The sequence below is a fragment of the Rhinatrema bivittatum genome, chromosome 7 (genome assembly GCF_901001135.1).
Source record: "Rhinatrema bivittatum chromosome 7, aRhiBiv1.1, whole genome shotgun sequence".
NCBI lineage: Eukaryota > Metazoa > Chordata > Amphibia > Gymnophiona > Rhinatrematidae > Rhinatrema > Rhinatrema bivittatum.
In genome coordinates, this window is record NC_042621.1 from 102,388,747 (window position 1) to 102,402,545 (window position 13,799).

At 40.3% G+C, this 13,799-nt stretch overlaps 1 protein-coding gene across 1 annotated transcript in view; it reads left to right on the forward strand.

Annotated features, from left to right (window-relative positions):
* Positions 1-13,799, forward strand: part of PSKH1 (protein serine kinase H1) — a 167,989-nt gene that overhangs the window by 49,963 nt on the left and 104,227 nt on the right. The window contains exon 2 of the mRNA XM_029608833.1: positions 4,473-5,494. Coding sequence (XP_029464693.1) covers positions 4,559-5,494 — 936 coding nt within the window. The 5' untranslated portion in view covers positions 4,473-4,558. The remainder of the gene's footprint in view (positions 1-4,472; positions 5,495-13,799) is intronic.

A 13,799-nucleotide genomic window follows, 5' to 3' on the forward strand; every position in this document is an offset into this window, starting at 1 on the left:
TTGAAGACAGAATGCTAAACTTTATGGACTTTTGGTCTGACTCAGCATTTAGTTATTTGATTTCGTCATATTTGTTTCTCTTAATTAAAACTAGGTAACAATAATTAAAAAGCAAACAAAAAATAAAACTTCATCCACACAAATCTAATACAATAAGAAACATTATACAAACAATAGGAAATAAAATAAAAATTTCTAATTAAAAACAATAGAAATGAAAATTTTATCTCCAGTTAAAGTAACAACTCTCATTAACTAAGTACAAATAGTCATAGCACAGGCTTAGGGAAAGCAATTGTGATTTTAAGCATTCCCTAAATGTCAGATAAGAGCTCCACAAATAAATATCCACAGGATCAGAGTTCTGTAACATAAGGCCAACAACACTAAATGCTGATCTGCATGTAGATACCAACTTCACTCCACATAAGGGGATCTCCAACATGTCTCTTTGAGATGAGCTCAAATTCATACTCTGATGGTAGAGAACTAATAAATCCCTTAGATATACAAGACCCATATCATTTCAGACTTTTTTTTAAATTTGCAATTTTTATTGTATTCCATGTAACAGATAATATACTAGAGTCAGGATCTTATTAACTTGTCACTGGATTGGCAACCATTGTAACTCCATCAGCAGTGTTATTATATGATCTCTTACCTTAGAGCTGAGCAATATCTTTGCTGCCACGCTCTGTAAAATTTCCAGTCCTCTAAGCATGAATTGTACGGATTTTGATAATCCCCTGATAATACAGAATTAGAATAATTTAATCTATTTGTCAGTAAGGCATATATCATCATTTAAGAACATAAGAATATGCCATACTGGGTCAGACCCCAAGGGTCCATCAAGCCCAGCATCCTGTTTCCAACAGTGGCCAATCCAGGCCATAAGAACCTGGCAAGTACCCAAAAACTAAGTCTATTCTATGTTACCGTTGCTAATAATAGCGGTGGTTATTATATAAGTCAACTTAATAGCAGGTAATAGACTTCTCCTCCAAGAACTTATCCAATCCTTTTTTTAGCACAGCTATACTAACTGCACTAACCACATTCTCTGGCAACAAATTCCAGAGTTTAATTGTACGTTGAGTGAAAAAGAACTTTCTCCGATTAGTTTTAAATGTGCCACATGCTAACTTCATGGAGTGCCCCCTAGTCTTTCTATTATCCGAAAGAGTAAAAAACCGATTCACGTCTACCCGTTCTAGACCTCTCATGATTTTAAACACCTCTATCATATCCCCCCTCAGCCGTCTCTTCTCCAAGCTGAAAAGTCCTAACCTCTTTAGTCTTTCCTTATAGGGGAGCTCTTCCATTCCCCTTATCATTTTGGTAGCCTTTCTCTATACTTCTCCGTTGCAATTATACCTTTTTCAAGATGTGGCGACCAGAAATGTACACTGTATTCAAGGTGCCGTCTCACCATGGAGCGATACAGAGGCATTATGACATTTTCCGTTTTATTCACCATTCCCTTTCTAATAATTCCCAACATTCTGTTTGCTTTTTTGACTGCCGCAGCACACAGAATCGACGATTTCAATATGTTATCCACTATGATGCCTAGATCTCTTTCTTGGGAGGTAGCACCTAATATGGAACCTAAAATTGTGTAACTATAGCATGGGTTATTTTTCCCTATATGCATCACCTTGCACTTATCCACATAAATTTCATCTGCCATTTGGATGCCCAATTTTCCAGTCTCACAAGGTCTTCCTGCAATTTATCACAATCTGCTTGTGATTTAACTACTCTGAACAATTTTGTATCATCTGCAAATTTGATTACCTCACTCGTATTTCTTTCCAGATCATTTATAAATATATTGAAAAAAACTGGTCCCAATACAGATCCCTGAGGCACTCCACTGTCCAGTCCCTTCCACTGAGAAAATTGTCCATTTAATCCTACTCTCTGTTTCCTGTCTTTTAGCCAGTTTGTAATCCACGAAAAGGACATTGCCACCTATCCCATGACTTTTTACTTTTCCTAGAAGCCTCTCATGAGGAACTTTGTCAAACGCCTTCTGAAAATCCAAGTACCCTACATCTACCGGTTCACCTTTATCCACATGTTTATTAATTCCTTCAAAAAAGTGAAGCAGATTTGTGAGGCAAGACTTGCCCTGGGTAAAGCCATGCTGACTTTGTTCCATTAAACCATGTCTTTCTATATGTTCTGTGATTTTGATGTTTAGAACACTTTCCACTATTTTTCCTGGCACTGAAGTTAGGTCTGTAGTTTCCTGGATCACCACTCTACATTTACAGATCCAAAAGTAATTTTTTGATAAAAATTTTTACAATGCTGTTTTCACCTCAGAAGAAAAATCCGATGCCTTTTCTCTTTCAAAGGTGGCAAACCTTAGTATTCACATAATTTGTCTATTTTTATATATATTTTTTTATTTGAAAATATTTTTAAATACATTTTCTTAAACTTTCTAATGTATATATAAAACTTCAATTTGAAAGGAAAATCCTCAGACAGCTACTGTGGAAAACTTCAACTTCCATAGTGTTTTTGTTGGAAGAGATGGGTATCTCCCTTACATTTTCCTCAGTAAAGACTGAAGCAAAGAATTAATTTAGTCACTCTGATTTGGCCTTGTTCTTCCTTATTGCCTCTTTTACCCCCTCAGTCATCTTATGGTCCAACTGACTCCCTCACAGACCTTTTGCTTCGAATATATCTCAAAGTTTTTTTGAGTTTTTACTTCCATGGCAAGCTTCTTTTCAAATTCCCTCTTTGCCTTCCTTATATTGATAAGGAATTGCAAGTGCTTCTGCTGTTTCTTGTTTTCATCGTTCGGATTCCTTTTCCAATTTTTGAAAGAGATACTTTTGGCTGTTATAGCCTCTCTCACTCCCCTTTTAACCATGCTGGTAATTGTTTGGCCTTTCTTCCTCATCTTTTAATGCATGGAATGTGTCTGGTCGGGGCTTCCAAAATGGTGTTTTTAAACATCCATGCCTGATGTAAATTCTTAACTTTTGCAGCTGCCCTTTTCAATTTTATCCTAACCATTTTCCTCAATTTATCATAGTCTCCGTTTTGAAAGTTAAATGCTATTACTGTCAATTTCCTTAGTGTTCTCCTTCGTTAAGTCAAAGTTGATCATGTTATGATCACTATTGCCAACTGGCCCCAACACCATTCTCTTGCACCAAATCCAGTATTCCACTAAGGACTAGAATCATGGCTACAGCCACAGCCCATATAAAGTTAACCACTGTTGAGGAGATATGCTGAGCTGCAGTGTGGGCATCTGTTCATACATTTACATAATGTTATTGTTTAGATACAGATTCCTGACTCAAATGCACGTTTGGACAGCCTATTTTCTTTAAAGGTCGGAGCCCAACTCTAGGGTTGTCTTTTGAAAAACAAATTGTTCTACTGAATGTTGTATTCTTCTGAGTTTTCCCCACTTTTACTGAGGACAGTTTTAGTTAGGGAGTCTCATCAGTCTAAGTGGTTCCCTTTTTTTTTCACCCCCAGAGAAAGTGAAGTTGCTTAACTCTAGTAGGTGGTGTTTGAAAACAGGGGAATTACCAGTCACATATACCCTCTTTCCTGCCCTTCCGGAATCAGGTTTATCATTGTAATAACAAATTGAGGCACACTGAGGATCCATGGGAACTGCTTTGCATGCTCAGAAGGCCCTTTGGGGTTTTCCTGGAAAGGTCTGGTACTCTTTTCCATTTTGGTGCTGTCAACTGATGTCACCCTTCATGTCTTCAGAGAAAGCCCATTACAGGTAAGTAATTGCAGTTTCTTTTCCTTCCTAAGGAACTAACATGAAGTGCTTGCTGAAAAGGAGACTGCCCGGATTTACCTGTCTGGGCAGGAGTATATTTATGGGATCAAGGACTCCATGGGGTTAATTAACAGGCATGTATTGAGGGGGGAGTGAATTGCTAGTGGGGGCTGAGTTGATCCCTGTAATGGAGAGTATAAGCTGGCTTTGCCTCCTTTGCAAGAAAAATATCCACCTAACATGGGGATCTGTTACAGGCAGAATAGAAATTGTTTTAAATAAATAAAATAATAAAAATATCTTTCTTCAAAATTTCAAAGCTTAATGAATACCAGTCAAATACCTTTTTTTAATGACAGGATATATTCAATGAAACCTGCTTTATGGCTGCTCTTTGCCAAGTGGAGTCTGAAAGCAGTGGTGAATTGACCCCATTGTGACTGATTCATGTTATAAATAATGACTTTTTGACACAGTGCATTAAGTTAATGAGTGAGCAACAGTGATCACTATCTGTAGTATGGATGGGAACCAAATTAGATGTTTTTAAAGGGTTTTGTTTTAGAATGTGGCCAGAGTCCAGAAGATGATACCCAAAACAAGGAGGAACAATACCTGTTTGAGGATAGAGTATAAAGCAGTGCTTGGCTATTTCATTTATTTCTTTGTTTTCATTCTTACTTCTGTTTTTTGTTAGGTATGAAAAAGGAGTTGATCCAGAAATGACTAATGATGATGCCTCCCCGAGAAGATGCCTCAATGGATGATTAACATCCGTCAGTGATGGGCTGTGGCACAAGTAAAGTGCTTCCTGAGCCACCCAAGGACATTCAGCTGGATCTGGTCAAAAAGGTGGAGCCATACACCGGTCACAAAAATGACAAATACAAGCACTTTATCACCGATCATGGCAATAACGCTCTCAAGGCTGGCTCTCCCTTACCACCTCTTCACCCCAGCGGGCACCCACCCAGCCACATGGAGCATACTGATCCCCGCAGAAACAAAGTGGCCAAGTACCGTGCCAAATTTGATCCCAGAGTCACAGCAAAGTATGATATCAAAGCCCTGATTGGTCGCGGAAGCTTCAGCCGGGTTGTCCGAGTGGAGCACAAAGGTTCTAAACAACCGTACGCCATTAAAATGATTGAGACCAAGTACAGGGAAGGGCGGGAAGTGTGCGAGTCAGAACTTAGTGTACTGCGCCGGGTCAGGCACACCAACATCATCCAGCTTATTGAGGTTTTTGAGACTCAGGATCGTGTGTACATGGTGATGGAACTAGCTACTGGAGGGGAGCTCTTTGACCGCATTATCGCAAAAGGCTCGTTCACAGAGAGAGATGCTACCCGGCTACTGCAGATGGTCCTGGAAGGCGTGAAGTACTTGCACACGTTGGGCATTACTCACAGGGATCTAAAGCCTGAAAACCTGTTGTATTATCACCCAGGGACAGATTCCAAAATCATGATTACTGATTTTGGGCTGGCGAGCTCACGGAAGAAAGGCGATGACTGTCTAATGAAAACCACCTGTGGCACACCGGAATATATTGCTCCTGAAATCCTGGTCAGGAAACCTTACACCAATTCTGTGGACATGTGGGCACTGGGGGTGATTTCCTATATTTTGCTGAGTGGGACCATGCCCTTTGAGGATGATAACCGGACTAGGCTGTACCGGCAGATACTGAAAGGAAAGTACAGCTACTCAGGGGAGGTGAGTAAATGGCACAAATTTATGACAAGATGAAAAGAAATGAGACCATTATTATAGACAAATGGCAGACATAGCTTGCCATTTGAGCGTATCTAATTTAGTTTTGTTTCATTTTCCCTTTTTTTTTTCTTTTGTGTTCTGCCTTTTTTTATGGAAAAGTTAAACCTAATGTCACTGCGGTGACTACAATCAACCTAAAAAAAATGAAAACCATATGAAAATATTCTAAACAAACTTTTTTACATAATGGAGACCATCATAAAAATGAAGAGCTTTCAAATATTCACTTAAGAATGGTTACTCAGCGAGCTTTGATATATCCATTAAAAGTGTGGAACAGCTCAGATTATCATCATAGGTCTCACAAACTTATTTTGACATTTTACTTATATATAAAATAGTCATGTAACATATTACCCCTTATCTTTTGTTTAAAAAGGTTACGTTCTTCTGTTATGAAGAGAATCTGTTTCTGCCCTATATCACCATAGCCTGATACAAATCATGTTTCATGTAAATCTTTATCAGGGGCAATAAAAGTAGACACAGAGAAAACCAAATCTTGTTGGAATATATCACAAAGTTTTAAACAATCATTTTAAATCCATACATTTTCCTTTGAATATGACAGATACAATATTGATACCTGGTCACTGAATGCTCACTCCACAAAGATAACATGCTGCTTATTCAGTTGAAATGTTCGTCTTGAAATTAAATGGGGTAAATCATTGTATTCATCCCAGATTATACTTAAAACAATGAATTAGGAGCAGGGAAGAAATGAATTAGCCAACCAAGAAAACAGGAGGAGGTTCAAACTAAAGTGAACAAATCAATGCTGTCATTCATTCCCATAGGATGAACAGAGTTGAAACTGAATATCCAATGTTATTCCCCATCTATAAATCATCTCTGAAGCTGATCATTTAGAGGCAGGTCACTTTCCTTGTAACAACTGTTACGATTATGGTCAATGTGTGGGAGCATCCGGTAACACACATTAAATATAAACATAAATATATTGATTGCAAGTCCACAAATGTATTATATATCCTTCAGTGTAGTTGCCCAATGTTGTATATAGGCAGGGCCCAGAGACCAATCAAAGTAAGGTTATGGGAACACTGAAGTTGCTTAAACACTCAAAAAGCAAATGCTCCCATAGTCAAGCATTGTTTGGATTACTAACATTGTTCTGAGGAATTATGTTGGACTGTTATTGAATCTGTAATAACTTTGATGAGAGGAGGTGACATTGCATCTATTTTAAACTACGTGGAACAATGTTTGATTTTCAATTTAAACTCTGTCCATCCCATGGGTTTGAATAACAGCATTGATTGGTTTAGTTTGGTTTGAACCACCTCCTGTTTTTGGTTGGTTAATTTGTTTCTTCCCTGCTCCTCATTCATTGTTTTAAGTAAAACTTGAGATGAATAAAATGGTCTACTTCATTTAATTTCAAAATGTATGTTTTCAACTTTGTGGAGTGGTGATGTCAGTATTGTACCTGTCGTATTCAAAGGACTGTGTATGGATTTAAAATGATTTTTGTTTAATTGTTTACAACGTTTTGAGATATTCCAACAGAATTTGGGTTTCTCTGAGTGTACCTTTAGTGCCCCTAGATGAAGATTTACATGAAACATGACTCAAGTTAGGATATGATATAGGGCAGAAACATGCTTTCTTCATAGCAGAGGAACACAATCTTTTAAAACAAAAGATAAGTGCTTTATTACATAATTATTTTATGTGTAGGTGAAAACATCAAAAATTTAAATTATGAGACCTAAGATTATAATCTGAGCTGTTCCACGCTTTTAGTGGGTTTATCAAGGCTTACTGAGTAACCACTCTTAAGCAAATATTTGAAAGCTCTTTATTTTTGTGATTGTCTCCATTATGTAAAAAAAAAATGTTTAGAATGTTATTTTTCTGTGGTTTTTTTTTTGTGGCTTTTGTTTTCTGCTATTTTGTAATAAGAAATATGTAATGCTTTGACATAACTAGTTTACGCTTATGTGACTTTAAGTGTTTAGTTTATATTGGATTACAGTAGCCTCAGGGGTCTATTGTGCCCTGGGAGCTGACTCTATTGTTTTCAGGTTCTTAGACTTCAAGATTACTAACTTTGTTAAAATGGGGGAATACCTTAAGGAAGCACAGGGTAGAAAAATCTATATATAGTAGAGAAATGTGTCCTAAACTGAGAGGAGCTATAATAAGGGCTATAAATTGTTTTAGGAAAGTAAATAAAAATAAGACAGTATAGTTTCCAAAGGAAGTGACTGCAAAAGTAAGGGTATAAAGGTTAGTATTCAAAAGATACAAGGGGTCTCAGCAAGGAGACAGCAGGAAAGGATATCTGGAAAAACAGATTTTCAGACAAAGTAGTCAACATGGCAAAGGAACAAACAGGCATGTCTGTGAGAGGAGGACATGTGGGGGTAGGATGGTGAGATTTAAAGGCGAAAAAGAAGAATGTATGGACGATAATGAATTGAAAACATTCTAAATAAATACTTTAGTTCATTGTTCAACAAAGAAAGGCAGCAGGTCCTGGTTCTTAGGGAACCAGGCCTATAGAGCACAGTCCAGCTTAGGCTGTGCAGGAAGCAACTGTGATCAGCATGCAGGAAGATTAAGGCAACATTTGCTTTTTTTCTGTAAGAGTTTGAGACTGATGTGGTTTGGTAAAGTAAAGCTATAGAGACTTTAAACTACCGTATTTTTCACTCCATAAGACGCACTTTTTTCCCCCCAAAAGTGGGGGGAAAATGTCTGTGTGTCTTATGGAGTGAATATAAAAATAAAAAATAATTAACTGCAACCCCCCCACCCTCCTGACCTCCCCCCAAGAGTTGCCAAAAGTCCCTGGTGGTCCAGCGGAGGTCCTGGGAGCAATGGACAGCCCTTTGCTCCTACTATGTGACAGGGGCCGACCAATGGCACTGGTAGTCCCTGTCACATAGTAAGGGCAAAGGCCCACCGGCGCCATTTTGATTACTGGCAGCCAACAGCCCAAGAGGAGGAGATCACTCCCGGGACCCCCATTGGACCACCAGGGACTTTTGGAAAGTCTTGGGGGGGTTAGGAGGGTGGGGGCTTGTAGTTAAGTTTGAGGTGTTTTGTTTTTTATTTATTTATTTTTTTCCACGAAAGAACGATAAATGTTTTCTGATCCGGGGAGTGGACCGAAATGGCCCTCCCCAGACCCGAAATGAAACTGGGACAAAAAAATTGTATGCAGACCCCTAATTTGCTCCATAAGACGCACAGACGCCCGGGAACAGAGCCGGTTTAGCACACCATTTTTTTTTTTTTTATTTTCCCCCTCTGAATCCTAGGCGCGTCTTATGGTCAGGTGCGTCTTATGGAGCGAAAAATACAGTACTTGGATACATTGGAACTATGTATGCTTAAGCCCAGCTCACCAACTGGGGTGAGAGGATTTGAATCTGTAGCTATGACACCCTGGAAGAAATGGGGTAAAGTATTGGCAATAGAGACTGGGAGTATCTGGCTTGGGAAGCCTCTGAGGGTGGAATTGGAAGCTGCAAGGAGGAGTCAGGCCGGAGGACTGTGGAAAAGTCTTCCCCCCCCCCCATCCCCCCATGCTTAACCCCAGTGGTTCAGCTTCTTATGTAGCCAGAGAATTCTAGCCGGACTGCAATTGGGAGAGTGGCCAGTGGCATTGAACCCCCAACAATATTCATTGTGGATATCCTGAAAACCTGACTGGATGGGGGTCCTCTAGTGCGAGAGACCACAGTATGAGGCTCCAAGGTGAGAGTCAGGAGTAGCATTAAGAAAATATTTCTTCACATAAAAGGGTGGTGAATGCAGATGGAAACAAAAATAACAATTAAAAGCATGGGAGAGACACCCAGGCTCCCTCATAACGAAGAAGTGAGGGGAAAGCCAGGTCTATAGCATTGCACCAGGAATGAAATCGGACAGACCAGGTGGACCTTATAGTCTTTATCTGCCATCATATTTTATATTTCTTCTTATCTCTATCAGTAGTCTTGATTTACAGGGTTATTGATTCTACTTTACACTAGTTTAGAAAATTTCTGAAGAAATATAAAACTGAAACTGTGGTAAAAATATAAATTGCTGTAGTGTTCAGATTTGTTTTAGGTCACTGATGTCGAAACCCGAATGAACTTTCTAACTGGTTGTATTGAACAGTTCTGTATTTTTGATGTAAATTTCTCTAACTGTGATTGCATTCTTTATGCTTGCTTTATGTTTGTGATAAAGTATGCCTTGTGAAATGTGTCCTGGGATAATAGGCTAGAGGCAGGAAGTACTCCAACTCCAGCCTTTCTTCATGCAACTTTATTATGATGATCAGTTTACAAACAATAGTAGGCTGCCTACCTTCCAGCAGAGTTCTCTTGACTTAGCTTCCACCAGAGAGGGTTCAGGAGCTGGCTTCTCCTGGAGATGCAGGGGCATCCTGTTCCTAGCTGGGCTCTGCTTCTTCTACCCAGCAGGATCTGCTGATAGAGCTCTCTCGCTGTGAGGTTTAAGGTGGAGATATCTAGCCTAGTCCCGCACAGGTTAAGGAGGGGTAGTAGGTCCACTCCTTTACACAGTTGCCCCTTGTCATTACCCCTAGTTCCTTTCTTATCACTAAGGACCATATGCATTAAACTTTGTGTGTGTTAAGGCCCACCTGTGCACATCAAAAATAGTGTGCTAGGCAATAATGCCTTAGTGTGCATGTTAAAGTGGGCTGGGAAGACAGCATGAGCATGCTAAAATTAGCATGTCTGTGCATGTATGTGAAGGAGCATCATATGCAAGATAAATATCATGTTATGCTTACCTTCTATACTATGTTCCGAATGCTTACTAATGTCATACTATTTAATATCTGCCTCAAACCATGTGATAATTTGCTAATGTTAATGCTATAAAGAGGGCTTGGCTAACTACAAATAGAGGTCCTGAAAAATGAAGGTCATGTGCACTGTAAAACAGTACCCCCTAAATCAGTGGTTATCAACCTTTTTCCCCACAGTGACACACCTGACAGACAATGCTCACATGTGTGACACACTGCTCATTATAATCCACGGTGGAAATTAAAAAAAAAAAAAAAAAAAAAAAAAAAAAAAAAAAAGGCCCCATATTACTTGTATTGTTAAGAATGACACAAGGGAAAGATAAAAGTATTCTCTCTGAACAGAAATTACATAAATAGTAAACCTCTCATACCAGAACAGCACCAACTTCCAGCACTTAAACAGTAACCACCTTACCTAAGAAAAGGCAGCACTGAAAATATTGCACCAGGTCTTAAAACTCCAGTACTACTCCTATTAGGCGAACAAGCCAGGCTGCTGTAGAGCCCTACACAGAAATTACACGCCAACAGAATATCTCACCTCAATCACATGTGCAGACCCTCACCTAACCAAGAATAAAGAGACCATAAAGCATAAATAGAAATATGCAGACAAAAATTGAACTGGAAGCCGCAACAAGCCAGAGAGACTGTATGCAGTACAACAAAGGAAAAAGAAACCTCACCAGCCCTCGTAAAACAATTCAAGAAATATAAAATCAATAGCAGTAAAATCATAATAGTAAAAAGAACAGATTATTTCAAACCAGCTGATGCATGGAATATCCAATAATTAAAAACTCATATAACATATTTCAAAACAGACACAGACCCAATAATTAAAATTAATAAGGATTAATTAAAAAAAAAATGCTCTGTTCTCCATACGTGGGGAACATTGGATTTGCAGGTGCCCTGAGATTATTGTGAATTAGCAGGGCGAGAGGTGGGGTTTGTTAGCAACTTTCTCCTCTTTCTGTCCCCCACAAGGTCTCGCTCTCACTTACATAGGCTCTCAATCACACACACATACACATGCTCTCTCTCTGTCACTTACACACAGGCTGTCAATCTCAAGGTCTCTCTCACTTACACACAGGCTGTCATTCTCAAGGTCTCTCTCACTTACACACAGGCTGTCAATCTCAAGGTCTTTCTCACTTACACACAGGCTGTCAATCTCAAGGTCCCTCTCACTTACACATACCAGGTTCTCATTCACATACTTACATACATGCTGTCTCTCACACAAAGGATCTGTCACACACTTACTGAGGACACTGGCTCTCACAAACACACATGCTCGGTCACTCACTTTCACTCTGAATCCCCCCCCAGTGAAGAGCAACTAGCGGCAGCAGTAGCCTCCTCTTCTTACTGCCCTTGTGGCCTGGAGAAAGGAGTCCCACTGACACAGGGGCTGACGTTGCTCCAGGCCGCGCTGCTCTTCTCCTTTGGGCCGATGCCGCACGCACTTGTACCTTAGCACGGTCTCTTCTTCCCACACGCGCGGGGCAGCTGCACGCCACTTCCTTTTCCAGCCGCCAGGGGTGGGGAAAGAGAGAGCGTGCTGCTAGCGCCACTGACTCCAGCTCTCCTGTCGCGTTCCGCCTGGGTTATCAACATTTCGAGCACCAGTGTTGTTGATGCCTGTCACCTCCTGCGGGTCCCGCTGATGGTTTCTGACACACACAGCCATCTGCCACTCTCCACCCACCGGCAGCTGATGCCTCTTGCAGAAATCCTGCCACCGCTAACATGCTACACCTACTTAGCTCCTCCAATGTAAACTGGACAGTCCTACAAATGACTGAATGTGAGAGCTTTTGAGTCCCCTTGTTCTCTGTCCCTGTGACAAGGTGGCCCTGCCTCGTCCCCTTGCTTTGGAAGTATGCCCAGGAAAGAGAGGCGGCATTGCAGAGAGATTGAACTTACCACAGCCTGATCCATGGCTGCCTAGGATGGCAGTCAGGAATAGAAAAGGGGCATCAGTGAGATGCTAGGGGGCTGCTGCAGAAAGGAAGCCCAAGTGAGGGAGGGGGTGGCAGCAGGAGGTTATTTTACCACTTCTTGCAGCTCCTGAAGGAATACTGAAAACGGAAGGCGGTTTTGCTAATGATTGAAGAGGATTTATAACTATTGCTTTGCTGAGAAATTTTGTGACTTAAACCTTGGGGGAGAAGAGAGATCGTGGGGTAAATTGATATTCTGTGTGTGTGCTTGATATAAAAAAAGAAAGCTAGGTTAATTTTCAGTACCTTTTTTTTTTTTTTCCTTCCCACCCACCCCAAGCACATTCTTTGATTTATAGTTTGTAATCCAAATTAAGAGGACAAGAGGAACATTTTTCAAGCAAGAATCAATCGGGAATTTAAATAAAACAAGGGAATAACCTAGCCCTTATCTGTAAATTAACAGTTCTCTTTCAGGTCATTGCCAAACTAATATAAAATATGCTAAATAAATGTGAAGGAGATTACATTAGATTAAGCATCCTTATTCCCTTAGCAAACTTAATTTACTAACAACTCAACAATATTGAGATGCAGACAGCAGTCCAGCAGCAAGATGAGGATTTTCAAGACTTTCGCACTGAGACGCTGTTGCAGAAACCTGAGTGTTAAAACTGTGTGCTGCAAGTCGGCGCAGATTTCCTAATGCACAGGCTAATAATTTTTGTAATTCCTGATGCAGTAAGTGAGCGCTATGCTAATAAACAGGAGTTTAAAAAAAAAGAGAGAGAGAAAAAAGTGGGCTACATGTAAAATGTGTGTTCGGCACAGACCGGACGCACATTTTAACTCTGGAAGGGGAGGCATCTCTGACAGGCAGAGCAGCCACCACTACTTAGCTGGATAAGTACTGACTTATCTGGCTATCTGGCAGTGTTCTCTGCTGCCACTTAACTAGATAGGTCAGGGCTTATCTGGCTATCTGGTGCAATTCCTTGCTACTGAGCTGGATAAGTGCTTACAAAATGAGCATTTAAATGCAGGCAAAGCAGTGTGTTGGCCAGAATGCACCTTTCTGTATCGGCCTGTTAGTACCACACATATGAATATCTAATATTTGGTGAGAGGTTGTTCAGGTGCATGTGATACAAAGAGCTCCTGCTTCTCAGATAAAAAGTCCAGTCTCTGAAGGCTAGAGGAGCTGAAGAGAAAGAAAGGGATACAGAGGAGACTTTCAGGGATATAGTAGAACAGTCTCTAGTCTGGCAGCACCTACGCTGCTTTGGAGGATCAAGGTGGCCTGAAGGAGAGCATCACTTTTTTATGGCAGGAAGTAATCCTGAAGCTAAGACCTACATGCCAGGTGATGCAGTATTCTCTTGCACCAAAGATGTCTCTCCTGGGACCTGTGCCCAGGAGGGAAAGTTAGGACAGCCGTTATAGTTGGTGATTTGATCATTAGGAATTTATAGGGGGATTCATAATTCTG